This window comes from Cibotium barometz, chromosome 43 (genome assembly GCF_041138505.1).
Source record: "Cibotium barometz isolate CiBa-2024 chromosome 43, ASM4113850v1, whole genome shotgun sequence".
Lineage (NCBI taxonomy): Eukaryota > Viridiplantae > Streptophyta > Polypodiopsida > Cyatheales > Cibotiaceae > Cibotium > Cibotium barometz.
The window spans coordinates 5,948,573-5,974,025 of record NC_141088.1 but is presented as its reverse complement, the minus strand read 5'-3'; the positions used below and the strand labels follow the sequence as shown (position 1 = coordinate 5,974,025).

The following is a 25,453-nucleotide window of genomic DNA, read 5'->3' as shown; positions in this document are numbered from 1 at the left end:
GGGGCGAAGATGGCCTTCTAGAGAGATCACCTCCAATGCCTCTGAGAGGATGGTTTCATCATCCGCCCACGCTACATGGACACACACGTATCTTTTGGGGTGAGATGTGCGATCGGTCAGATCCGCACCTCGTCCCACTAGCTAAGTGTGGAGACTACTAGATATGGGCCTAGAGCGGCCGATGAAGGAGATCCCATCAAGTAGTCCACTGTGCTCGCTCCCCATGCCCCCAATAAATTTGGAGTTTATGTGCTTAAGTTATGCCTTCCCCACAAAAGTAAGATTACTGCTCCATTCACAAATTTGGGGTTGATATGCTCAAGTTATGCCTTCCCCATTAAAAGTAGTATCACAATCATTGGAATTAACCTTTTCATGGGAAAGGCATAACTTGAGCATATAAACTCCAAATTTGTTGGACATAGTAGATTTAGAATCTACTTTTCAAGGGACTTCCAAGGGTATGTCAAATGGGGTGTTTTGACATAAGATACATAAGGTTCAACACGGCCTCCTTCTTTCTAAAAAAAGGTGATGACATGGCTCTTCTTAGAGGGGCCCCCTTTTTTTTCCATGAGGTCTTATTCCATTCCTAGTCATGGACATGAGAATTTCACTTGACTACAGACACACAAACACACCACCTGAGTACAACAAGAGGGTACCACCCTTCCAAATATTGGCTACTTTATAGGCAATGGACAAGCCATAGGATGAATCCTGTAAGTTAGTCACTCGACTGATTGGAGTGTGAGAGCATCTGATCCTTGCCATGTCGATAAGCCATTGTATATGACCAACCCATGTGCACTCCCGAGTGTGAGAAAATGCCTGCCATAATCTGTAATCTCCCCCTCATCCTCTGCTGATCTCTGCAACCCTACATCCTCTGCCATGATCTCCCGGTACATAGCCTCTTGAGTATTATACAACTCTGTGTGCTCTGTGCCTGTACGTGTATTAAAGTCTCCCAATAGTAATATGGCTCCCCTGCTGGCAAACCTCATGATATCATCATATAGTGGTATATAGGGCGACTCTCTTGATGGTGCAAACCTGGAGTGGGCTGGGGGAAAGTAGCATACCGCCACATATAGCTCGCGGAGCCCCTCTCTGCATATTCGGACCCACATGTACCTCGCATCTGCATCTCTATGTACCACATGTATTTTGTCACGAAGCTCCTCCTTGTCAAGTTTTGTCACTCTTCCAGATCCTCTGGTACCTCCCACTGTGCGTGGCTGAGGGCAGAAAACTGATTCCCATCTATAACCCCGGACGTCAGGAAGCCTCTTGTTTGTGCATTGATGGGTCTCCGTATACATAGCAATATCACTGTGTCTGAAAGTATCCTCAAAGTATCCTCCAGCTGTTCTAAGGGCTCTGTTGCAATTCCACACCGTGAATCGCAAGGTCTCATAGGCCGCGCACCGTCAAGCGGGCCTCCTCTCCGTAATGATGACTCAGCCATCTCATAATACTGCCCATTTCCCCTCTTTCCTTGCCTCAAGCACACGCGGGATGTGTTCCTTCTGCTGTGCTACTTGTGCCGGTGTAAGGTCCTCATCCAAATAAATCTTTTCCCCCTTAAGGGCTATCCTTTTGGTGGAAAGGAAGACCTTCTTCTTCTCCAAGTCACCAAACCTGACGATCAATATCTTCGCCCTGGTTTCATCTCTGCCTACTCGCCATGCTCTGGTAATGGGTACATCAGTGGCTTCAATTTTTGTTGCAAAAGCTTTTGCATCCTCTTGGGGATTTCCCTTATCTTCCCACCCAACTACATGTACATGTAAGGCACGTGCCCTTCTCTTGGCTTTCTCTTCCAATGTAGCATTCATCACCTCTACTTTTTTGAGTGGTGTATCCTTCTGTTTTTTTACTACTCCTCAATTTGTTTCTTTTGTGGCACTGGCAATTTCAGCCCATGAATGCATTTCCTTCTCACCTGCAGCCACTTTTGCCTTACATGATTCCAAAGTGTTTTGCATTTTTGTGATGTCTTTTTCGCGGTTAGCAGTACATGTCTTCAAAGTGCCTTTGTACGATGCAACTGTTGTGCCGATCTCTCAGAGCATGTCATCCTTCCATTTCTGCATCTCTTTTTTCATTTCCGTGTGCATCAAGGCTTGGGCTAATTCCATCTGAACCCGTACTTGGGCTTGCATTTCTCCCTTCAATTGGACATATATCTCTTCCTTCAGCGTTTTGTATATCACTTTCCTCTAGGCATGCATCTACTCGGTCCATTCCTTTTCAAGCTCCTGTCCTATGGTGTTCATCTCTGTCCTTATTTGAAGTTGTAGCTCCTCATAAAGGGCCTCATCTCGTCGGGCCATCTTCGTAACCCTTCGTGAGCCGGGGGATATGATTCCTTCCCTCAATCTTCTGCGGTAGGCATTTGGTGCCTTCGTGGGGGTGTGAAAGGTTGTCTCACCATCCTGTTTCGCCTCTAGGGCTTGGGACATGTTTTCCCCTGCTAGTTGCTGCCTTGGGGGCCTGAGCAAGGGTGGGTGGGAAATGCTGTGTTGTTGCAGCAGCAGGCAGAAATTCTGCACAGGACAGCAACAGGTGAAGAGGTGCACCCAGGCAGTAGGTAAGGAGACGGCGAAGTTGCTGGGCAGAGGCGACACAGTAAAAAGTGGGGGACGGCGCTGCTGGACAGAGCAAGGGCTGCACAAGATTGAAGGCGGCACTGTAGGTGGTGCTGCAGGGCCGAAGGTGGTACTGTAGGGCTGAAGGCGGCGCTGCAGGGCTTAAGGCGGCGCTGCAGGGTATACAGGTGAAGAAGCGCAACCGATTGAGGAGGGCGATACCAATAGAGAGAGAGTGCTACCTAGAGAGAGAGAGAGAGAGAGAGAGAGAGAGAGAGAGAGACCTGAACACTGAAATCGGGTACACGAGCAGTGAGCACAAAAGTCCCGAGGACCAACGTTTCGCGCAGGTGAACCATGACGTTTCGTGCAGTTGCTTCGCGCAGGTGAACCCGGTTGAGAGAGAGAGAGAGAGAGAGAGAGAGAGAGAGAGAGAGAGAGTTGTATTAACGTCTCCAAAAGGACAAAATGACCTATGAGACCAAAAGGTTACATCATATCCATGAGGTACATCATCCTAGGTGCAAAATAGTAATAATGAAAGATAACAAAAATATAGAACTATAAAATCTGATCTAGGTACATGAGGAGAGAGCTCTCATATCACCCTAATACATTCCTTTATGGGCTGCTGTGACATGGTGCTCAAGGTGGTAAACCTGAGCTAGCGTGAGAAGGTCTTGCGATGATGGGAGATGGTGGCGCGGATTCTTTTGTGGTGGCGTGGCCGTGTGCGAGGTCCATGGGCTCTAGGGCGTCGAGCTCTGCATAACTGAGTGGCTCGTTCTACTGTCACACCTCTTGGCCGAGCTCCTGCACTAGCCTGTGGTCCAGGGATGATTGGTGGATCGGCTCTCGGAGTGCTGGTATGGAAGAAGCTGGTGAGAGCTCTCTGTGCTGGTCCTCGAGCAAGTACAGCTGATATGGATCTCACTAAGGACTCCCTATGTCTATGGAGCTCTAGAAGAAAAAGTCCCAGGCATAGTATACAGGGCATCGGTATATGTAATGATCCTCTGTCTCGGGCTCTGTGTGACAGAGCTGGCATATCCTGTCCTTCGGTGCGGCCGATATCTGATGTGTAGGGTTTCACGATTTCGAGTAGGCCCATTGGCATAGCACCCGATCATGCATACCTGAGTTTTACGCTAGTAGGTAGATCCCCGAGAGATGGGCCAGCCACTCATCTACCTAGGTACCCGAGATATCAGTTTACACGTGAGACAGTTGGGGTTTATCGAGATGCAGTATTTGATGGCGTGTTCGCTTTAGACCCCCATAGCCCTCTGGACGAGATCACGAGAGGATTGGCAGGTGTACTACATGCATCCGCCTCATATGTGTTTCACCCCCGCAGCACTGCCCCACACAGAACAGTTGGTATGGTGATGAGTGTCTTGAGACACAGGCACAGCTACAGCGTGAGATTGCCATTGGGTCTCACACACATAGACAGGCCAAGATGATCTTTCGGCGCCTTGTGCTGAGGAAGAAACGAGCCTATCTGGCTAAGCTAGAGGAGGAGATCTACCAACTCTTCCTGGGGAAGGACAGCAAGAGGGCATGGAAGATGTTTCAAGAGAGACAGCCTGGTACTCCGATTATTGCACCTGAGGCATGGCATACTTATGCTAGAGAGCTATATGATGTACCAGGACAGCCCCCCACCCCCCTCCACTGGGAGCTAGACCGGCTAGCAGCACCTTTTTTACTATGCGGATGGTGCTAGATGCGATAGACAGGTTACAGAATGGAAAGGCACAAGATCATGATGGGCTAGTTGGAGAGCACTTCTCATAAGCACGAGACACTTTGCCTCTGTCATCGTACATGTGTTTAATCGTGCCATTTGTGAGGGTTTCCCGACAAGCTGGACAGAGCATATCATTGTACCACTCTTTAAGAGTGGGGACCCCATGGTACCAGGCAACTACAGGACGATCATGATTGGTCATTACTTGGCCAAATTATATGGCTCTATATTGGAGTCAGAGCTGAGCCAATGGGCAGAGAGGCATGGTCATCAAGCACATGGACAGGGTGGCTTCAGGAGAGGATTTACTACCTTGGATCACATACTGACACTTCGGGCACTTATTGAAGAGGGCAAGGCACAGAAGAGAAGGATATACTGTTGCTTTGTGCACTTCTGCAAAGCCTTCGATACCGTACCACGTGCCAGGCTTATGCACAGATTGCATGACATTGGGGTGGGGTACCCGAGGATATGCAGTGGGGGGATATATGCTTTGTTTGAATCTGTGACAGGTAGAGTCCGAGCTCCAGGCGGACTATCTGATAGGGTGACCACCAGCACGATAAGGGTGAGGTAGGGATGCCCGCTATCGCCCACCCTCTTTGGACTGTACATTGATGCGGTCTCTGATTATGTGGACAGATTGGGAGGCCCAAGGGCATGCCTGGCAGGGGTGTTGATACCCATCTTGTTATATGCTAATGATTTGTTCTAATCTCACACTCTCCGGAAGGATTACAGAGACACCTGGATGCATTACAGGCTTTCTGTGCAGATAGAGATCTGACAGTGAACCTTGGGAAAACCAAGGTTATGGTGTTTAGCACCACACAGGCATGGGTGACGAGATCAGAGCGTCAGTTCACTTTGCGAGGGGAGCCAGTAGAGTACGTCAGGTCATCTGTCTACTTGGAAGTTACTTTGACATGACCGCATTTCTCCCTAAAGGAGGCAACAGCAACTAGATTAGCTCGAGGGCATGTAGCCTTGGGGGCACTTGAGAGGCAGTGTGCACACATATAGTTTCAGGAGCCACGTAGCAAATTGTGGCTATTTGATACGATTGTCACACCGACCCTCCTGTACGGAGCTCCAATTTGGGGACCCAGTATACATCACAGATCTCAGAGAGGGACAAATGAGGGATAGAGGCAAATGGAGAGACCACTGATTATGATGATTGCCCGCATGATTCGGAGCAAATCATCAGTACCACATGAGATTGTTCGAGCTGAGCTGGGTGCCCTACCAGTAGTAACCGAGGCCCTATTCCACGCAGGTACCATTTTACAGCAGCTATGGGAGCTCTCTCGGCAGAGGTACTCCCCAATTGGCATTGACCTCATCCATACAGTTGGCAGAGGATGGAGATACTCATTGTTGGTACGCTCACATGAGATCATGGTTTCACCTACATGGTTTGCGGATAAAGGCACTACCACCCTTTCAGTAGAGTCTGGATTGTCCATTTTTCGATCTCACCCACTCAGAGCAAAACCGCGTGATCAGGATGGATATCATCAGAGTGGACACAGAGAGGACATGGACTAGCCCACTTGAGCCCTTGGGCACGAAAATGGCTCATTACAAGCGCCATTTTCTACACCTCTCACCGGATGATTTTATCACCCGCCCGGCGTACATGGATGTACACCTATCACATGGGATACGTTGTGCCATTGGACAGATCAGGAGCTCATCACACCCCCAGCTGCGGATTGAGACAGGGCGATATGTGCATCAGATCTTGGATGACCGCATTTGTCAGCTATGCTACGAGGAGGTAGAGACAGAGGAACACTACATTTGCCGATGTACAGTCTATTATGAGATCCGAGGGGAGAAGGGGATCTGACAAATTTGGTATGTACGCACCTTGGTTGGTGTTGATTCACTGCCTCTTCCGAGAGGGTTTTGGGCCATTACGCAGGGTCATGGAGTTTGAGGATCAGAGATGCCTGGGATTGTTTCTACTTGAAGAGACCCTCTTGGCAGACAGGAGGCCGAGCCATGATGTACCTAGACACAGGACCCTGACAGATTTCTTTGGCACCGGCACCGGCACCAGCAACCTAGCCCACACACCTCCTGATACCTCCTCCATTGGGCCATCAGGGCACTAACCACGCTCCCAGGGAGTTACCACTGATAGAGCAGTTATCTTACGTCGTGCTCATCGGCCACGCCCACCAGGATCCCGCCGACCACGGCATCCTCACCATCGCCAGATCAAAGCCATTATTGCTCAGCATCGGAGGCGCCTACCTCGCTTCTACGACCTCTCCATTCACTCCAGTCTCTCCAAGATGCCCACTTTCTTAGAGACCTTTCCACAACCCAAATGAAAGTGTTTTATCACTGTTTCTAGTTTTCTGTAGTAGCTGCTCCATGTTGGGACAGCTATGAATGTACATTGCATTTATAATGCAATAGTGATTTTCACCAAAAAAAAAAAAAAAAAAGAGTGTGTGTAAGTATATGTTGTGTGTGTATGTATGTATGTTGGGTGTGTGTGTGTGTGTGTAGCCCTTTTAGTCAAGCGTTTCGATACGCACTTGTTGAGGGGTGAAACGTTTCAACCTTTCCTTCCCCATTTGGAGGTGAAACGTTTCGGGGCTGAAATGTTTCCCAATGACGTTGTTTCTTCCGTAAAGTTTCTCTCTAAAAATATCCCAACTAGTAGGCCATTTGCCATAGGTACTCTGGCAACTCTTGGTATTTGCTCAATTCCAGATGTAATGATGCGAACGGAATTCGATCAGGGTGCGATCCTTTGTATTCCAAGATAATCAATCCCCCATTCCCAAAGCTTGTACTTTCCAAATATTTAGACGTCCTAGAGTCCACCAGACCCCTTTCATACTAGGAAATGTTTTAGGCTGGTGATAGTACAAGCTCCACAACCTCCACCAAAAAGCTCTCTAAATCTCAAGGGTGATCCCATAAGCCTCCTAATGAGGTCTAAAAGTACGGACTCTCTCGATTTGTGCCAGAACCACTGAAACTAGAATGTCATGTTTGGGATTAGATGTTCCGCTGGTTCTTGATGTCTTCATACCCGAAATCTCATGTTTGGCATTAGATGTTCTGCTAGGATTTGAAAGTTCATGCCTGGAATATCTGGTGGACTTGGTTTTCCGCTGCGACTTGTGTCCGTGCGTACATGCTTGGATACACGAAACAAAACAGTCCCATAAGTCCAGATTTCATAATCATGTCCAAAATAAATGGGCGAGACAAAATAGTTCCATAAGCATAATAATCAAGGGCCAAATTTAGGCAATCTTAATTCTATATATAAAACATTCTCTCTTCCGAGAGATCCAGAAGTCCATATTTTCATAAAGAAATACACATCAACCAAACTCCAGACATCAACCAATCTAGAAAGTCATGCCAGACACAAGACACACGCACAAGAGCCAACTCTGTCTCAATAACCAATATCCATCAATATTGCAATCCATAAACCTGAGGATGGATCCAAATCCATCAATATTACAATCCATAAACCTGAGGATGGATCCAAATCCCTAGAAAAGAAGTCCAAGAATCCATACACCTCTATACCCTAAACCTGTATACCTACTTGTATACCATTCTTCCATAAGGAAGTCCTGTATACCATAAACCTGTAAAAGTGTAAACCATACTTCCATAAAGAAGTTCACCTGTATACTATAAACTTGTATACCTGCATACCATGCTTCCGTATGGAATCTATACACCTATATACCATAAACATGTATACCTGTATACCATACTTCCATAAGGAAGTCCATTTGTACAAAAAGAAGCTCCATAACCAATGGATGTCCATAACCAAAAGATGTCCACAAGGAAACTCCATATCCAAACTCAAGTATACACCGTAAAACCACTATATAAGAACGGCATACCAAACAATGTATAGAAAGAGTGCTCAAGCCAAGTCCCCAAGTACCCTTCCTCCATCACATATCATGGACTAGGTAACATGGTATGCGTTCCCAATTGGCCTTACAGGAATACACGCATGTACTTAACCAACCAAGTCCCTATTCGTAAAGCTACATTAAAGGACATTTCCAGGCAAGTACACGAAGTACAAGACGCACTGGAAAGCCAATCCTCCAGGCGTTGACGTTTCTAGGCAAGTACATGAGGTACCAGACCCAGTGGAAACCCAATTCTCCAAGCATTTCCGAGCATGCACACACAGGCACAAGTCCCACCGGAGAGCCATTCCTCCAGACGTTTCCGGGCATGTACACACACACACACACACTTTTTTTTTTGTAAAGCTTCTGTCATTAATTACAGGTGGGAAACCTCAAAACGAGGAAAACCCACCAAAAAGACCACACTTTTTATTTACAAGTGGGAAACCTCTAAGCGAGGAAAACCCAGAAAAAGAAGAGTAACTATAGGCTTCACTACCTAGAAGCAATCAAAGTAAATCCTATAAGCATCAAGAGTGATGTCCCCAGCATCATAAGCAAAATGAAGCGCATGACCAAGCGAGAACTTGAAGTAATGGAAGGGAACGATGTCATTGGCTTGGAACATGAGGTTGTTCCGAACATGCCATATGGTCCAAAAGACCCAGAATTGGACCCAGCTGAAAAATACAGCAAACTGAGACTGTGATGCTTGTAATACCCCAAAAAGCCAAAAGCATCTGTGAAAAATGCCCGAAGGGAAACGAAGGCGAAGAGCAGTCGAGACCCGGCGAATGAACGATCTGGAGCATACGCAACCCCATAGTAAATGTGGGACAGTCTCCTCAGTAGCTTTACATCGGACACAACGTGAAGGCGCAATATGACGTGCATGTAACAAGCTACCAACAGGAAGAGCACCAACCAAACAGCGCCACAAGAACAGGCGTTCTTTAAGAGGCAGATGACTTTTCCAAATGCGAAACAATGTACATTTCCACCACATTGAAGATTTGGAGAGAGACCATAGCTGATTACCATGTCTGACTATCCATGCATCCGATTGCAAGAGGGCATAAACTGTCCCAGCTGAAATACATTTCATAGCAGTGGTTCCAAGATTCCAATCAGATAGACGGGAATCCACATTCAAGGGAGGTAAAGGAGAAATATCAGCAATCATCCGCTGAATTTCTGTCCAAAGATGAGAATAATGGGATCCCAATTGAAAACGATCCGCCGCAACAGAGAAGGAAAGAACCTGACCAGTGTCATCCAGCACCTGATGTATCTGACAAATTCCTTTTTGAGATAGAAAATATGCCTGACGAGGTGAACGGTCAACCAAAGTGGAAGAAAATACACGACTCCAATGCAAACTCTCTAGCCGCAGGGAATTGCCCATCAAAGATCGGGAACCATGCCATATCATATGTGAAGTAACTTCCTTCCAATCAATAATGAGAGAAGAAGTGAAAGGACATTCGGAATGTGTCCTTCAAGTTTTCCACATATAAGATCCCAGTATGTGGGTTGCCAATGACCATAGAACGGCGTGACAATATGCCGACACAAATGGGACACCATGAGAGTCCAGGGTTGCTGCTGATCCAACAAAACCGGCAAAAGCATAGCTTTCCTAGCCAAAACATGACGTCTCAAATCCAAAATATTCAGGCCTCCAAGGCGCTTAGGAGAGCATAACCTGTCCATGGATAACAATCTGAGGCCCTTTCCACGAGATGAAGTGCGCCAGAAATGCGCCAATATACTTGACATAAGGGACTTTAAGCGGGATTGAGACCAATATAACAAAGGTAGATAAAACTGCACATAAGCTACAAGAATGCATTGCACAATTCTAAGACGCACATGAAGCGGCCAAGTGGACAACTTCCAATAATGTAACTTGGAGTGCAAGCGCTCGGTTACCCAATCCAATTTCCGTGTAGCCGATACAGTCCAACCCAGCGGATACCCCAAATGACGAACTATAATGTTCGGAGGAACAAGTTCGCCTGGCCAAAGCAGCTTATGCCAATCATACTCAGTCAGAGCCAGTAGTTTGGATTTACGAAAATTCACTTTGAGGCCTGCTGCCAATCCAAACAAATGAAGAGTATGCATAATTTGTTCCACATCATCTTGGTGATTGCGGGGCATAAAGAGAGAATCATCTGCATAAGCTTGTGCAATAAAATGTTTCCCAGAGGGTAATTTCAAGCCCTGCAATCTTCCAGACGAAGTCAAAGATTCCAAGTACATAAGCAGGGGATGAGTAGCAATCGCATAAAGCAAAGCACTGAGAGGACAACCTTGCCTTACCGAACGTCCCAAATGCCAAGGATCTGTGAGAAAACCATCCAACAAACCGGCAGAGGTACTGTCAGCATACAAGAAATAAACCACAGAGGATAGCTTAGGCCCAAATCCCAGCCGAAGCATGGTATCTGCAATGTAATCCCAAAGAACAGTGTCAAATGCCTTTTCAATGTCAACCTGCATGACCAATACATCTTGTCGAGTGTATTTGGCATACTCCATGCCAATGATGACATTTGCTAGATTATCAGTAATTTGCCTTCGTGGAATGAAGCCATACTGAGATGGATGCAAACCATCATGCAAAAACCCTTTAAGTCTATTGACAAGCATTTTAGCCAGCAATTTATAAACCACAGGCATGAGCGTAATCGGCCTCCATTGCGAGAACTCTTCACAAAGTGCTTGCTTTGGAATCAACTTGAGCAAGCCTTCTTTCCAAGATGAAGGCAAAACCTGTTGCTCCCATGCCCTGTTTATCATTAACAATAGTGGCTGATCCAGGTAGTGCCAAAACGACAAGAAAAATTCAACAGTAAGGCCATCCCAACCGGGAGATTTCCAACGGCCCAAATCACACAAACTGGCATACAATTCTGTTTCCGTGAAGGCGGCTTCCAAAAGTTGAGCCTGGTGCGCCGATAAAATCAGTGCAACTTGAGATAAAAACAGGCAACGAGCCTCTCGACCTTCCTGCGTGAGAGAAGAGGCCTCAAAAATCTTGCCATAATGAGATTCCATGGCCCGTGCAAGCCCCACACGAGAGTTAGTCCAATCACCAGTCGGGAGTTTAATCCTCTTAATAGTTTGAGACTGCCTGGAAAGATGTAGATGACGAAAGAATTGTTTAGAAGTGCATCCTTTATCCGCTATAGCCTTTTGGCGAGCTCTAGTCTGCCACTTTGCCAATTTTCTCTCATCATTACGATGCAACAAAGCATGAGCAGAAAGCAACTCTGTCATCTGGATTTCAGTAAGAGATGAAGTGTTAGCCAGATGCATCAAACTTTGACAAGTGCCTTTGGCCTGTTGAACTTGCTCTCTGAAATGCGATAAATAGTGTCTGCCATAATCGTGGATCACACATTGAACCCGCATAACAAAACGAAACCATGCTGTGTCCATATCAACATGCATTTGAGAGATCAATGGCGAAATAATATCCACAATCAGATTGCGAAAAACCTCATGCTTAAGATAAGCATTATTGACATGCAGAAGTCTCTTTCTAGTTAATGAATCATTGGCAGAACATGAACCGAATTGTATTTTCAAGCATATCGGAGCATGATCCGAGAGACACAAGGAGTAATCAATCCACATATCACATACAAAATCATCATACTGCTGCATCTGAAAGAGATACCATCGGTCCAGACGAGCACGATACATTGATCGAGCGTTATGCTAAAATGTGAATCCTGGATCATTGGCTTGCAAACAGAGGCCACAAATCCAAGGCATTACATGTGTGCTGAAAAAGATCCCAAGCTTGTCGTTCCACATGAAGCATGTGAGAATGGCCAGTAGTATTATCCACATGATTTGGAGCATTATTAAAATCACCACAAAGAAATGCATTAGAACGCCAACAATAAGAGGAGATGGCATGCCACAAACGAGCCCTGTCAGTAGAGGCTGTGTATGCATACACACCACCAAACTCAAAAACTTCCCCATTGATAATACATTGAATGACCATCCATCTGCCAGCTAGATCATTGAATACCAACATGGGAAATAATTCATGGCGAACAAGCATCAGCACTCCAGAGTATCCAGTGGATCCTGCATAAGCTATCCAATATCCCGCAAAATAGGAAGTTTGTCCGGCAAAATTATGCTGATTATGCTCTTGAAGAACAACAATATCTGCTTTGCAAGTATGTACATAGTGCCAGATTAGCCTCCATTTATCCTGATTGCATAATCCACGCACATTATATGAAATGCAATGTATAGAACTATGCATCTTAAATGGTATATACAGTGGGCGAGAAAACCAACAGAAAGCTTAAGAACTCGTGCCCATGGGCACATCCGCATCTGTCGCGGAAACATCGGCTGCCAAATCAAAACTCGAATGTGGAGGAAACAAGTGATGGCCTTCCGACGTTGAAGCAGTGCCCCCTGTAACTACTTCCTTATAAGATCGAACAACTTTATCCCAGGCCTGTGCCAAGGAAGAGTTATCATTACAAGGCAATTTTTGCTGAGCAACATTCTTCAAGGGGGGCACATAATTGCGAGAAGATGGTAGAGTACGTGCTTTGACAGTTTTCTTGGGTACTATCCACGCCTGAGTAGCAGGAAGCTTCTCTTTGCCCTTGTCTTTGATGTTCGGGGAAGCAGGAACACTTGGCATTTGAGACTGCTTCCCTTTACCTTTATTTAGTCCAGTTGTTGATGTGGATGCGGAAGCACCTTTAGATTGTGCCTCAGGGGAAGATTTCGCTGGAGGAGGAGTCTGAGGGGTAGGGACAGCCGAAGGAGGGGGTTGTAGATTTGGTTCAGAACATTCAGATTGCATATGACCAAATTTGCCACAGCGAAAACAGGAATTGGCAAATTTCCCCCATTTAAGCTTGAATGGTCGCTTTCCGACCACTGTGTCCCCAGAATCAACGGTAATGCCCGTAGGAGCAGGAAGATCAGTGTCCCATAGAATACAAAAACGATTTGTATTGGCATCCAACTTCGGGGGGCAAATCACTTTGCCCAATTGAGCAGCCAACAAAGGAAGAAAATGACGCCAAGTACGAGGAAAATCCACCACTTCAACCCAAACCGGGCACTTATGTCGAATAAGGCTCTGATAATCTTTAGTAAGAGCCCAGGGAAGAACATGAGTCATTTGCGTATTGAAGAAGAGGGGAGACATTTCCAACAAAGCATCTCTAGCTTCCATGTCTGCTAACAAGACCTCATAGAATCCTCTTGCTCCAAAATAAACACCCCGGACTGCTTGACACTTCAGCAAGAAATCAACCCATTGTCCCACATCCTGTGCACTAGGCATCTTGCCCGGGAAAAAGAGAATCACTGCATTCAATGCATACTGCGCAACCGGATCCATGAGCTCCTGCACCGGAATACGCACTTCTGTGACTGGAGCAGGTCCTTCCCAAGCACATCTTGCTTCTTCGAAATCCTCATGCAGGCATTCCTTAATCAAAGACATGGCATCTAAATTCGAGGTGTTCATAGCTTTCCGACGCTTATAGATGGCCAGCTCAGGTGATTCCATCATGCACACCTTAAATTTTCTATAATCCCCAGAACTGCTGTAAGCCCTATTGCTGCTGCAGAGACGAATTTGCTGCGGTACCACTGGCCGAATCTGCTGCAAGCCCCAAATGAAGTAGAAACCCTAATACTGGCTGTCGCTGGACAGATTCTTACAAGTGGTTGCCGACTTGGCGAGCAGAGTCGAGCAGAGACGCAAGCGAAGACAGTCGCAGGTACGCAGGCGAACAGAGTCGCAGGCTCACAAGCGAGTAGAGTCGCAGACGAACAGGGTCGCAGGCGAGCAGGCGAGCAGTCGAACAGGGTCGCAGGCGAGCGCACCACACACACAAGCTTTTTTCGCAGGCGAACAGGGTCGCAGGGTCGCAGGGTCGCAGGCGAGCGCTAATCCTCTGCTAGCTACACACACACACACACACCAATGCCTCTCTCTCACACACACACACACACTCAGAAGGGGATGTACAGAGAAGAGAATCGAAAGGCAGAAATTAACAGGTGATGCTGTAGATTACAAGAAGCAGACGTGCAGGTTGCAATAAGCACGTCGCAAGAAGAAGACGTGCAGGTCGCAAGTCCTAGACGAGCAGGCGAGCACGTTGAGCAGACAAGCAGGTCGCAGGCCAACACCGACACACCTTCTACACACACACACACACACAAGTCCCAGTGGAAAGCCAAGTCCACCAAATATTCCGGGCATAAACACATCAAATCCTAGGAGAACAGCTTATCCCAAACATGACATTCCGAGCATGAACACATTAAGTCCCAATGAAACATCTAATCCCAAGCGTGACATTCTCTGGATTTGTGCTTAAATCATTGGTACAGCAACAAACAATAGGTGGAAAGTCCGCAGAACAAAAACCCTAATCCTAAATGCTGAAAACATGCTAGACTGAGATATCCCGATAAAAACAGCCTAGAAGATGGCAAGCCTACCACCAGAGTCAATATGATCCATCTTGATTGACCTCATCCATAGCAGCTCTATTTTTAGGAACAAGTCCTAAAAAACACCAATGATTAGCTCTCTTACATAGGAACACAAGGAACCTAACATCTATCTCAATGTCAAACAATAAAGCCCATCAAACTTTCTTGCTTGGGAACACAAGGCACCTAACATGTATCTTACTGTCAAACAATAAAGCCCATCAAGCTCATCCTCGAGCTTGAGGACTAGAGGCATCCAACGATAGACATAGCTTTCTAAGGATGGAATGATCAATTCCCTCAACTTAGGACCACAACAGTCTATGCGAAGCCACAAGCCTAGGATGAAATAATCAATTTTCCCCTCAACTAAGCCACAGAATTGACTTATAACGATACAAAACAACTAGGTGCTTTAATTAGCCTAATGTCTCTATTAACCTCTAGACCACCACTTTAAATGCTTGGCCAAAGTCTCGACCCGCCTCCCATAATGTTGTAGGAGAGGGTAATCCTTGGACCAAAGTCCAATGTCAACATGTTCAATCTGTCCTGCACTCTTGCACATTCTCTGCATACATGCGCAATGCATGGGTGCCCTACAAGACATCGTGGCATATATCGTGTTGTACATCCTACAGGGCCTCATAAGATGGCAACGTGTCCTGTGCATCCATACCAGGTGCATCCTGCGTATTCCTTCCCAAGCAAGGAGGACTCAACATAGTCATTCTGCCTTGATGGAACATTCAATGCAAGGATGACTCTACAAACTCAAAACTCTCACCAAATACATCATCATTGTGTACATTGTCTTTGCAAAGGGCATCATCATGTGCCCCAGCATTCCCACTTGTAGGGTGGCCATAGTTGCAAGGCATTTTTTAAAACACGTTTCAAAAACGTTTCTTTCAAACCCTAGACGTTTCAAAAACGTTTCATACAAGTGGGGCAGGGTACATGCCCCAAAATTTATAAATAAGTTTATAGTATGCAAAAAATATGTTGCCTTGCCTGCAAAACAATATTAAACTTGCATCATTGACACATTAAAACATGTTTACAAGTTAAAACTAAAGATTCAAGGTGACCCAGTTACAGTGGGCACCCAACCGAGCAATTGGCATAAATAGCCTAGCAACATCGAGAATCAAGATCCAGATTCCATCATCAATAATGGCACCTGCTCAAAACTCAAGAAACAATATATAAAGTAGGCAAGAGTGACATGTCCACTGAGCACTCAAAGTGATCACAAAAAGTGTGAATCTTGAGCTGATACGAAAAAGAAAACTAAAGCCTGAAATACACAAAGTAAAGCATGTTGATAGATGCGTGACAAACTAGAATCAAGATCCAGATTCCATCATCAATAATGGCACCTGCTCAAAACTCAAGAAACAAGATATAAAGTAGGCAAGAGTGACATGTCCATTAAGCACTCAAAGTGATCACAAAAAGTGTGAATCTTGAGCTGATACAAAAAAGAAAACTAAAGCCTGAAATACACAAAGTAAAGCATGTTGATAGATGCGTGACAGACTAGAAAAGCCTCATAGCCCCAAAGACTAGACTCCTCAAGCCACATCTCAGACATGCTGTTGGCCTGCCTCCAATGGCCAACCACGTGCCAACCGCCAAACTCCTATGTGCCAACACCCACAAAAACAGAGTGATCTTCTGAGGTTAAAAGATGAACCAAAGCCTCTTCCAAAAATTTGAGAGAAAGCGTGGTAAGAGGCCTTGAGACTAAGAGTATCCTACACTGCGGCAAGATTGCCCAGTGAGATGCCCTAAGACTGCCCTACCGAATCTCCACTTTATCACAAATCTCCTTAGGAATCAAGTGTATCAAATCCTCTAAAAGCCTCTTTGGCATGGCACCCGTAGTCATAATCTCCTTGAAGGCTGCTCGAAGGCCACCTTCCATGAGATCCTAGTGAGGAAGGAAAAAGGAGACTCGAAGCCCGTCCGCTCCCGAGCATTGCCCCTAGGGAGTGTTCTTAAGGCCTCCTCCAGCTCTTCAACTATGAAAAAGAGTCAATAGGAAAGCAGAGAACAGGGGGAACCACCTCTCTCGTGCGCCGCCAAACTCGCTCTCACACATCCACCACATGTGAGCATATGGGGACACCCGTGAGAAGTGAGCTGAAAAAATCTATGGCTATGGCCCTCACATTGGGGGGGGGGGGGGGGGGGGGGGGTTTGGTTTCAAAACAATAGATCCATCCTAGCCTCACAACCTGCCGACCATCTCTCTGCCTATGGGGGCCTGCAATCTCAAAGAAGTCTAGAGTGACCCTATCTCCCACCTGGGTCAAGAAGGAGCCCGTGGAATGGTACTTGTACGCCCCCGTTCACTCCTCTATGGATTTGAGCACTGTATGGGCAGCAGCCAACTGAACCTCAATCCATAGGCTACCGAGGGAGCTCTCCTCAAGTCGCTGAAGAGAAGCAAGGCCTTAGTGAATGCTTCTCTCTTGCTCACGGAATCCACCCAATCTACTCTGTGTTGCTCCTGTTGTAAACTGCTAATCTCACCTAGGCTTGCATCCAAGGTGCCTAGAGCAGATCCTGAGAGAAAATCCAGCCCCTTCCATATTTGCTCTATCCTACTACATATCTTGAAGTCCTGGACGTGGCTGTTAGGCATCCGAGTGCTCAAATATATGTCTTGTCTCCAGGGATCCTCCAGAGACAAAAAAACCGAAGCGTGATTGCAAAAAGTTGTGCCTGCCAAAATACTAATAATGCCCCCATGACCACAAGCCCACTCATACACATAGAATCTATCAAGTCTGGAAAGATTGGGGCCGGTGCTCTGCCTATGAGACCTTGAGAAGCACAGACCTCTAGAGGTGCATCCAAGCTCTGGTAAGTGCAAAAGCCCTGCCCCTAAGAGCCATGATGAGCTCCTCCCAAGCAGAGTACTTTGATCCAGAAACTATAGCCAGTCCTCTTCTAAGTCTATCCTCTATTGACTCTATCATGTTAAAGTCCCATGCATTCGGAGCATACACATTTGAAAAGCCCACACAATCCTCGCCAATCCTGATGCTCATCCATTGAGCTCGACCTGTGTCAATGATGCTTGAGCCAACTTCTGTCGGCAAGAGCTACTCGACGCTGACAGAAATACAAACTCCCCCTTGCGTATAAAAGGGACAAAAAGAGGGAGACCACAAACTGTGACTCCTATCGGGTCGAATCCTCCCACAGCCACAGGTACGCCCCTCTAAAAGATGGTGCTCCTAGAGGAAGAGAGTATCAATGGGTCCCCCCAAACTGCTGCTCTATAAGGCTCTCCTCTAGAGATGCCTCGCCTCTGAAAGCACAAAGGGCTCCTCAAACCTTGGATGTTCCATGAGGCAATCCACATAACTAATCTCTATGGGAAGCAGAACTATCAGAACTACCCTACACTCCAAGAGTCTTGGGTGTGAGTTTCGAGAGGGAGTAATCACAGCAACTCCTACGACAAAGATGGGCCAGGTGGACGCGGATCCTGCCTTCCAAGGGATGCCACTCTGTCCAAGCCCGGTAAAAAGAATAATCTGGAATCCACTTGCCGCAATGCAGATATCTCCAGGAGGGGGGAAGGGGTACTGCTACTAAGATATGAACGTACACAAAGAGCAGCACCTCCAAGCTGGAGGACGCCACCACCCTGTCTTGATCTCTACGCCTCCCAACTCCATCCAAGCCAAGGGCCAAAGATGGATAAGCACGTCAGTGATACGCAAATCATGCAAATGATGAGAGCTGGATTGCCTGCCCCTAGATGGCGGCACACACTAACTCCGTATCCCATTCCATCCCCAATGGTGCACTGTAGGGGAACGAGAAGATCATCACGCCACTCTTTGGCGTGCACGGCTTGGAGTGATGAAACAACACACAAATCCGAATGGGAGCCACCATCTCCTTGAATATACCAGCTCCTTCAACAGGGAGACATCGGACGAAACTGTAATCCACTGGTTGCCCCAAAATCTGAGGGGGGCCGCATTGCGACTCTAGCGGGAGAGCCCTCACCAAAGAGGCAGCAATGGTCATCTTAACCGGCTCCCAGAAAAGATGAATCAAGTGGCGGACTAAGCTTGCCGGCTGCCTCCACTGTGGGTCTAGTGTGGCCGGAGGGTGGGAGGAATGCTCAGAGAGGGGAAGGCGGAGGGAGCTCCGAAGGAGACAGGTCAGGGGGAGCTAGAGACGAAAGCTACAAAGCAGAGGGGGGGGTGGGGAGGGGAGGGGAGGGGAGGGGAGGGAGACGGGGGAGTTATGAGGTGGGAGAAGGAAGAAGAAGGGAGGAATTCTCCTCATGGGAAGGGTGCGACAAAGGGTCTGCCGAAGGCTTGGTAGGGCTAGATGGCATTAGTGGAATCAGGGAACTTGGAGAGGAATCTCAATGACAACATGAGGGGTTCCTCAAGGTAACTATGGGGGGGGGCATCGCCGTTGGGTGGCTGCTGAGATAAATGCTCAAAATGGTTCTCTGACGAAACCGTATCCTCCTGTGCTCTGTCAGCTTGACGCGCTTGGCATAGCGACTCAACTCTAGAAGTCAATTGGCAACTCCGTCTCAGGCCAACGGTCTGCCACTCTGCGGGATCAATGGCGGCTGTGGCCGGATCCTAGTGCTCTATTGCATGATGGCCAGCTTCCTTCCCACCAGAGTTCATAACACTAAATCTCGTCCTTTCTATGAGGTATTATATTGGTCACGTATGTTACTCAGCCTGAGCCTAAAACATACTCGAAACATTCTTACATACCCGAATGCGTATGCGTTTGCTAAAAATAGGTTATGAACTATGCTTCCCACCCCCTAAAGAGGATTTGAGTTGAGACCAAGGCGTAGCAAGAAGGGGAGAGAGGCAGCGAAGATTGCGGCGGGGGGGGAGCACAATGGCAAGCAAGGGGAGGAGAAGGCAATGGCAGGCAAGGCATAGGTCGGAGCGGATGAGGCAAGAGGTTCACAACTCACGCTCGACCACACTATTGGTTCTTTTTGTACATAAAGGCATGGCTTCTTGAAGAGATTCCTTCTTTGCACATCTTGTTCTTGCACGTCACTTAATGCACATATGTGTATTAGGCATTAGTATTACTTTGGTGACATTATCCCTAGCAATAAGTCGCTTATAGACTATGGTATGAGTTTATCTCATGACCAAGATGCCACGTGTCATCACATGATTTAGTCTCAGGCTAGTTAGAATAAGCCCTCACTTTAATGTAAATAGGTTGCTTCTTTCATTTCAATATAATGTAGAGTTCTGTATCTCCTGCTCGTGTGCTTCTTTACCTTTTGTACTTGCACATCTTGTTCTTGCACGTCGCTCCACGCCAAGACTGCCTCCTGAGATATGCATATATTTTTTGATACTAAGCTCTAGGAGCTTGCTTCGACCCATAAAGAGCCTTTCTCTATAGGCACACTTTCTTTTCATGTTATCCAACCTCAAAACTAGGTGGTTGCATATAAACTTCTTGAAGTTCATCTTTCAAAATGCAATCTTTATGTCCAACAAATGCATCTTCGATCCATGATGGGTTGCTGAAGTAGTTACCACCTTGACAATTGTCACCTTAGAAGTGGGAGAAAACATCTCATTATAATCTATCCCTATTGCCTTGGGAAAATACTTAACCAACAAGTCTCGCTTTGAACGTGTCTATGGAGCCATCGAATTTGCGTTTCATTTTGTAAACACAAATTGAATCAATTACTTCTTGCCAAGTGGAGAATCCACAAGATCCCGTGTCTCATTTTCAACAAGGTAGTTTCAAACATACGAAACATCATGAGTTTAGTACGTGGTATAGAACGTTGCCGACCGATAAAGTACATCAAAAACGTTACGTACTTTACAATGTTAAAATCATATATATGTGTGTGCCTCTGTGTGAGAGATTGGCAAGAAAGCTCGAAGCCTATATCTAATATCCTTTGATAGACAAGGAGTGACATGTCAACACATGTCACATTCTAGCATTTCAGCCTATCTAAGAATTTCAAAATTCGCACTCACAACATAAACAATGTCTAGACATACCCAAATACACCATGATTGTAATTTGACAATTCAAGTAGATAGTAGAAACAATTGACAAATCAAAATCAAATGACAATGTCACATCTGTCTGATGTCATGAGTGCAAACGGGCTATACAAAGCGATCGCCGAACATAATAAGTAGAAAAAAGGACACAAGGGAAGAAACCAAAACACAAATGTTTTTTAAGTTTGAAACATTTGGAAATGTTCGGAAGTCCAAAAAAGTACTAAATAATAAAAAACAGGTTTTAAATGAAGATAGAGGCATAGTTCTCTTTCTTAGCATTTTCTCAATGCAAATTGCCTTTGGCATGCTCATATGTACTACTTGTGAAGGCAAAGTCTACACTATGCCTTGCTCTAGTTGTAATTCTCACTCTACCTTCTAAGGGAGTTTGGAATTTGCTGTGCTGGAGTGGTTTCACAGCTATCTCACGACTGATTTGGCCTTTTGGATAGCTTCCCTTATAATTTGCTCTAAATTTTGAGCCATCTTGGACTGATCCAAAGGTACATCATGATACATTTACTGAGAATCAGTATACCAATCCAAATTTTCAGGATATTGAGGGGGCAAACCATCACTAAAGATGTCATCTGTACTCAATATAGCTTGCTGTCTGAAGTAGAGCAGGGTTGAAGAGGTCAAGAGGTCAATCAATAAAAACGACAACTCTGTTAGTGAAGATTTTGTGAGTGGCCATGTCATACAACATGTTACCATAGTTGAGGGAAACGGGGAAACGGAAACCGAAATGGAAATGAAAACGGATACGGAAACGAAAATTTTGAGGAGAGCCGAAACGGAAACGGAAACGCCATGTCCGCAAGGAGGGCTAAAGGAGGGGAGGGGTTGAAAGTTCATGATTGTTTGTATGCACATGTGATCCCATTATGACATGAATTTTATGGTTTATAAGAATTAAAGGGGAATAAAATGGATATCAGTTGTTGTAGTGTGACATTTTCTTACTAGTTCATGTTGATTTGGGTGGAAAGATCCCCGAAACATGTGGTGCTGTGGTAAACCGCAAGCTGAAATGTTTCCCCTATTAGCTGAAACGTTTCGGGTGCCATTTCGGGGTTACCGAAACGCGTTTCAGTCCCCTACCTACCCCAAAACGTGTTTCGGCCCTCAAAAATGGCCGTTTCAGGCGTTTCCCGTACCTAAGCATGTAACCCTTGTTTTCGTTGTGTATTGCAAAAGATACATTTCGCATTTCTACCATCAAGCTTGGTCCTCATCTCAGGAGGCACAAATGCATATGCTGTGCAACCAAAGACATGCATGTAATTGATTTCCTATCATTCCAAGCTAACCAAGCTTCATACGGAGTAAGGTTCTTCAAAGCTATTGTGAAGCACCTATTCTTTAATGTGTGGAAGTCAGAACCACCTCAGCTCAAAACTGTGTGGCAACCCTTGGCCTTCATCATGCATCTGGCCATCTATATCAAGGTTCTATCATTCGCCAAACCATTTTGTTGAGGTGTGTAAAGCACAGAACATTGATCCTTAATCTCCTTATTCTGCAAGAAACCCTTGACACAAATTGACACGTACTCATCCCTACCTATGCGCGAAGGGTCTTGACATTGCACCCTGTTTCTCTTTTTCCCCTGGGAAAGAGATCCTTCTGTTAGTTTAAAAAACAGCAACCATTGGCTAAGTGTAGATGCTCAGATTCCTCATAAGAGACACAAGAAAATGGGGAGCATGGTTCCCTCCATGGCTCGCTGCGCTCCGAGGAAAACAGCCTGATACTGGTCCAGAGGGGGGAAGCCACACTAGCAGCCTGTAATGCCAAGTTATCTTGCAAGATGATCAGAGAGAAAGGGGCTCTGGTGCCATGCGCGCAAGAAAGCCTCGCGCCATCTACGCATGCAATCCCATCCACCCTGAAGCTTCCCCTCGCTGGCTGCAGAGGGTTTGCATAATGTCCGTCCAAATAGAATAGATTTTGGGGTTTGAAGGGCACCACTCACCTCCTCACTCAAGAGGGGAGAGCTCAAGAAACTCTGCAAACCGGAGGACACCACCTTAAGCATGTACTACCACACTCTCTCTCTCTTGCTGCCTCAATCTCGGGGGTGAGGGGACAACCTGTGGCAACGGCCGGCACCTGCTGCAGGAGATCTAATTTAATACGACTGTTTGGACGACTCAACCTGCAGACCCTGTCTTGGTGGTGGTGAGGACCTGTAATCTTGAAAAAATCCCGATGACCCCATCTCCTTCCTGGGTCCAGAAAGATGTAGAGGGGCATGATACCTGAACTCCACCCTCCTCTCCTCAATATAGCGTATCTCCGTGCCGGCTGTCTCCACTTGTGACTCCAACCATGGGCTTAGTAAAGTCTGCTCTTGTAGTCGAGAGAGAGAGAGAGAGGCTAGGCTTTTGTGAAGGATCCTCCCCTGCACTCGAAACGTGATGAGTCTATCTTCGCCTGCTCTCTGTAAGAGCGAACTAATCTCTCTAGCCCCAAGCGTAGATCTGTTTCAACTGATCCCTGCATGAAGGTAAGCGTACGATCAGTGTGCCGATGTCGGTGTCCTGGACCAAGCATACTGGGAACGCAGACACTCAAGTGCCAGGGGTCCTCTAAGTGAAGGAGGAAAGTCGTGTGGTCTGATAACGTGGTACCTGCAATGATGTCAATCATGCCCCCACGGCTGCAAAGCTCACTCATCAACATAAAATATGTCAATGCAAGAAAGGTTCCGTCGGTGCATCCTCATGCCTGACCTGGAAAACTGAAGGCTCCCGTGGGAGCGTCCAAACTCTGGTAGGTGCTGTCCTTTCATGTTGACAATCGACGACTTCTAGGTGGAGTAGTCAGCCCCCGAAACAGTGTCCAGCCCACCACCATGTTTGTCCTCTGGGTCCTCTAGCATGTTGAAGTCTCCTCCCATGCACCAAATATCTGCCAAGGTAGCTACTGGCGCACCTGTATCCAAACATGTGTTTGCACCTCTCTGAGGAATAGCTGGTTGTATAGCCACATGTCTTGCATCATCATCACAGAATATGTCCCAGAGGCGTTTGGCAACCAACATGTTACCCAACACAGAACTCCAAAAGGAGTAAATGGTACCATCCAACTTCTTGTACTTGCAGCTACATCTCATGCCATGATAACCACAATTCAAACACAAATACGTTGTATGCAAGTGTATCAAGAGTCTGCCCAACCAACACTCTCTCACAAAGAGCATTCGCTGCCCTTTGAATGTGAAGACCTGCAAATAGATCAATAAAAGCAAAAAACACGGCTGGAACCAGTACCAGAACAGCTCTATGAGCTGAAAAGCTTTATTCCCAAACTACAGGAAGTCGGAAACTAGTCGTAGAAGATGCCTGATTGGATCCGTGAGCTCGAACAAGTGCTGAAAGCACTGGTACAGCAGCAAACAATAGAAGAAGAGTCCATATTGCTAATCCTAGATAAAGAAAACAAGCTTCACAGGGGTAAAACTGCCATTCCTAAGCCAGAATAGACTGTTTTAAAGTCCCAGACAGCAGGCAGAATGGTTGCATAGCTGTGATGCTAATGTGGCAGTTCGTACAGCTTCTTGCAATTCGTGCAGAGAACGTACACAATTCGTATACAACACGCAGGGACTGAGATATCACAATAAAATCTTCCCAGAAGATGGCAAGCCTCCCATCAAAGTCAATAAAAACCACCGATGGTTAGCTTTCTTACTTAGGAACACAAGGAACCTAACATCTATCTAACTGTCAAACAATAGAGCCCATCAAGCTCATCCTCGAGCTGGATGACTAGAAGCATCCAGAGACAAATATAGCTTTCTTAGGATGGAATGATCAATTTCCTCAACTTAGGACCACAGTAGTCTATGCTAAGCCACGAGTCCAGGATGCAATGATCAATTCCCTCCTCAACTTAGCCACTTAATTGACTTATAAAGATACCCAACAACAAGGTGCTTTATTTAGCCTAATGCCTGTATTAACCTCTAGACCACCACTTTAAAAGCCTTAACACAGCCCCTATGTTAACCTAACCCCAGGTCAAACCTACCAGCCACGAACTTGGGATCTAACAATTACACCCCCAAGTGTGGTTCTCACCCCCTCCCCCTTACAGATGGCCCCAGCCCCCTCTCTTTTCTGGACTAAGCAGATATCATCATGATGAAATATTTTTCTCAAGGAGAGAAAATCTGCCATCCTCTGAGCAGATTTCATCATGAAAAGGCCAGCCATAAAGGGAGCACCATACCCCCCTCCCATTAGAGCATTGTTATCTGTTCTTCCACTGTTAGAATCTTTTTCTCAAGAAGAAAAATTCTTGTATTGGTAAAAAGAGCGTGCTAACACTAAATTTTTTTTTAAAGATCCTCTTATTGGGAAAATGAATGTGACAAAAATTGATCCAGAAATCCAGGACTGCCTTTAACACATGTTCAATCTCGCTTATTGGGACTATACAACATAAACACCTCGTCAACCTCCAAAGCTGAGCGTTGTAATATGTTCTTCCACTTTTAGAATCTTTTTCTCAAGAAGAAAATTACTAGTATTGGTAAATAGAGCATGCTAACATTTTTTATTTTTATTTTTTAGATCCTCTTATTGGGAAAAAGAATGTGGC

At 46.0% G+C, this 25,453-nt stretch overlaps 2 protein-coding genes across 3 annotated transcripts in view; both read right to left on the bottom strand.

The window, feature by feature from the left end:
- F2KP (fructose-2,6-bisphosphatase) overlaps window positions 1-25,453 on the bottom strand; it is a 166,965-nt gene that overhangs the window by 35,284 nt on the left and 106,228 nt on the right. The gene's annotated exons all lie outside the window — the stretch shown is intronic.
- Window positions 11,831-16,933, bottom strand: LOC147613468 (uncharacterized). The gene has a single exon (XM_086781400.1). It carries the CDS (start codon window positions 13,840-13,842, stop codon window positions 12,607-12,609), a length of 1,236 nt encoding a protein of 411 aa, XP_086637526.1. The 5' UTR covers window positions 13,843-16,933; the 3' UTR covers window positions 11,831-12,606.

Excerpts from the sequence above, each read along its gene's own strand:
- LOC147613468 (XM_086781400.1), bottom strand. The coding sequence starts at position 13,842 with ATGATGGAATCACCTGAGCTGGCCATCTATAAGCGTCGGAAAGCTATG.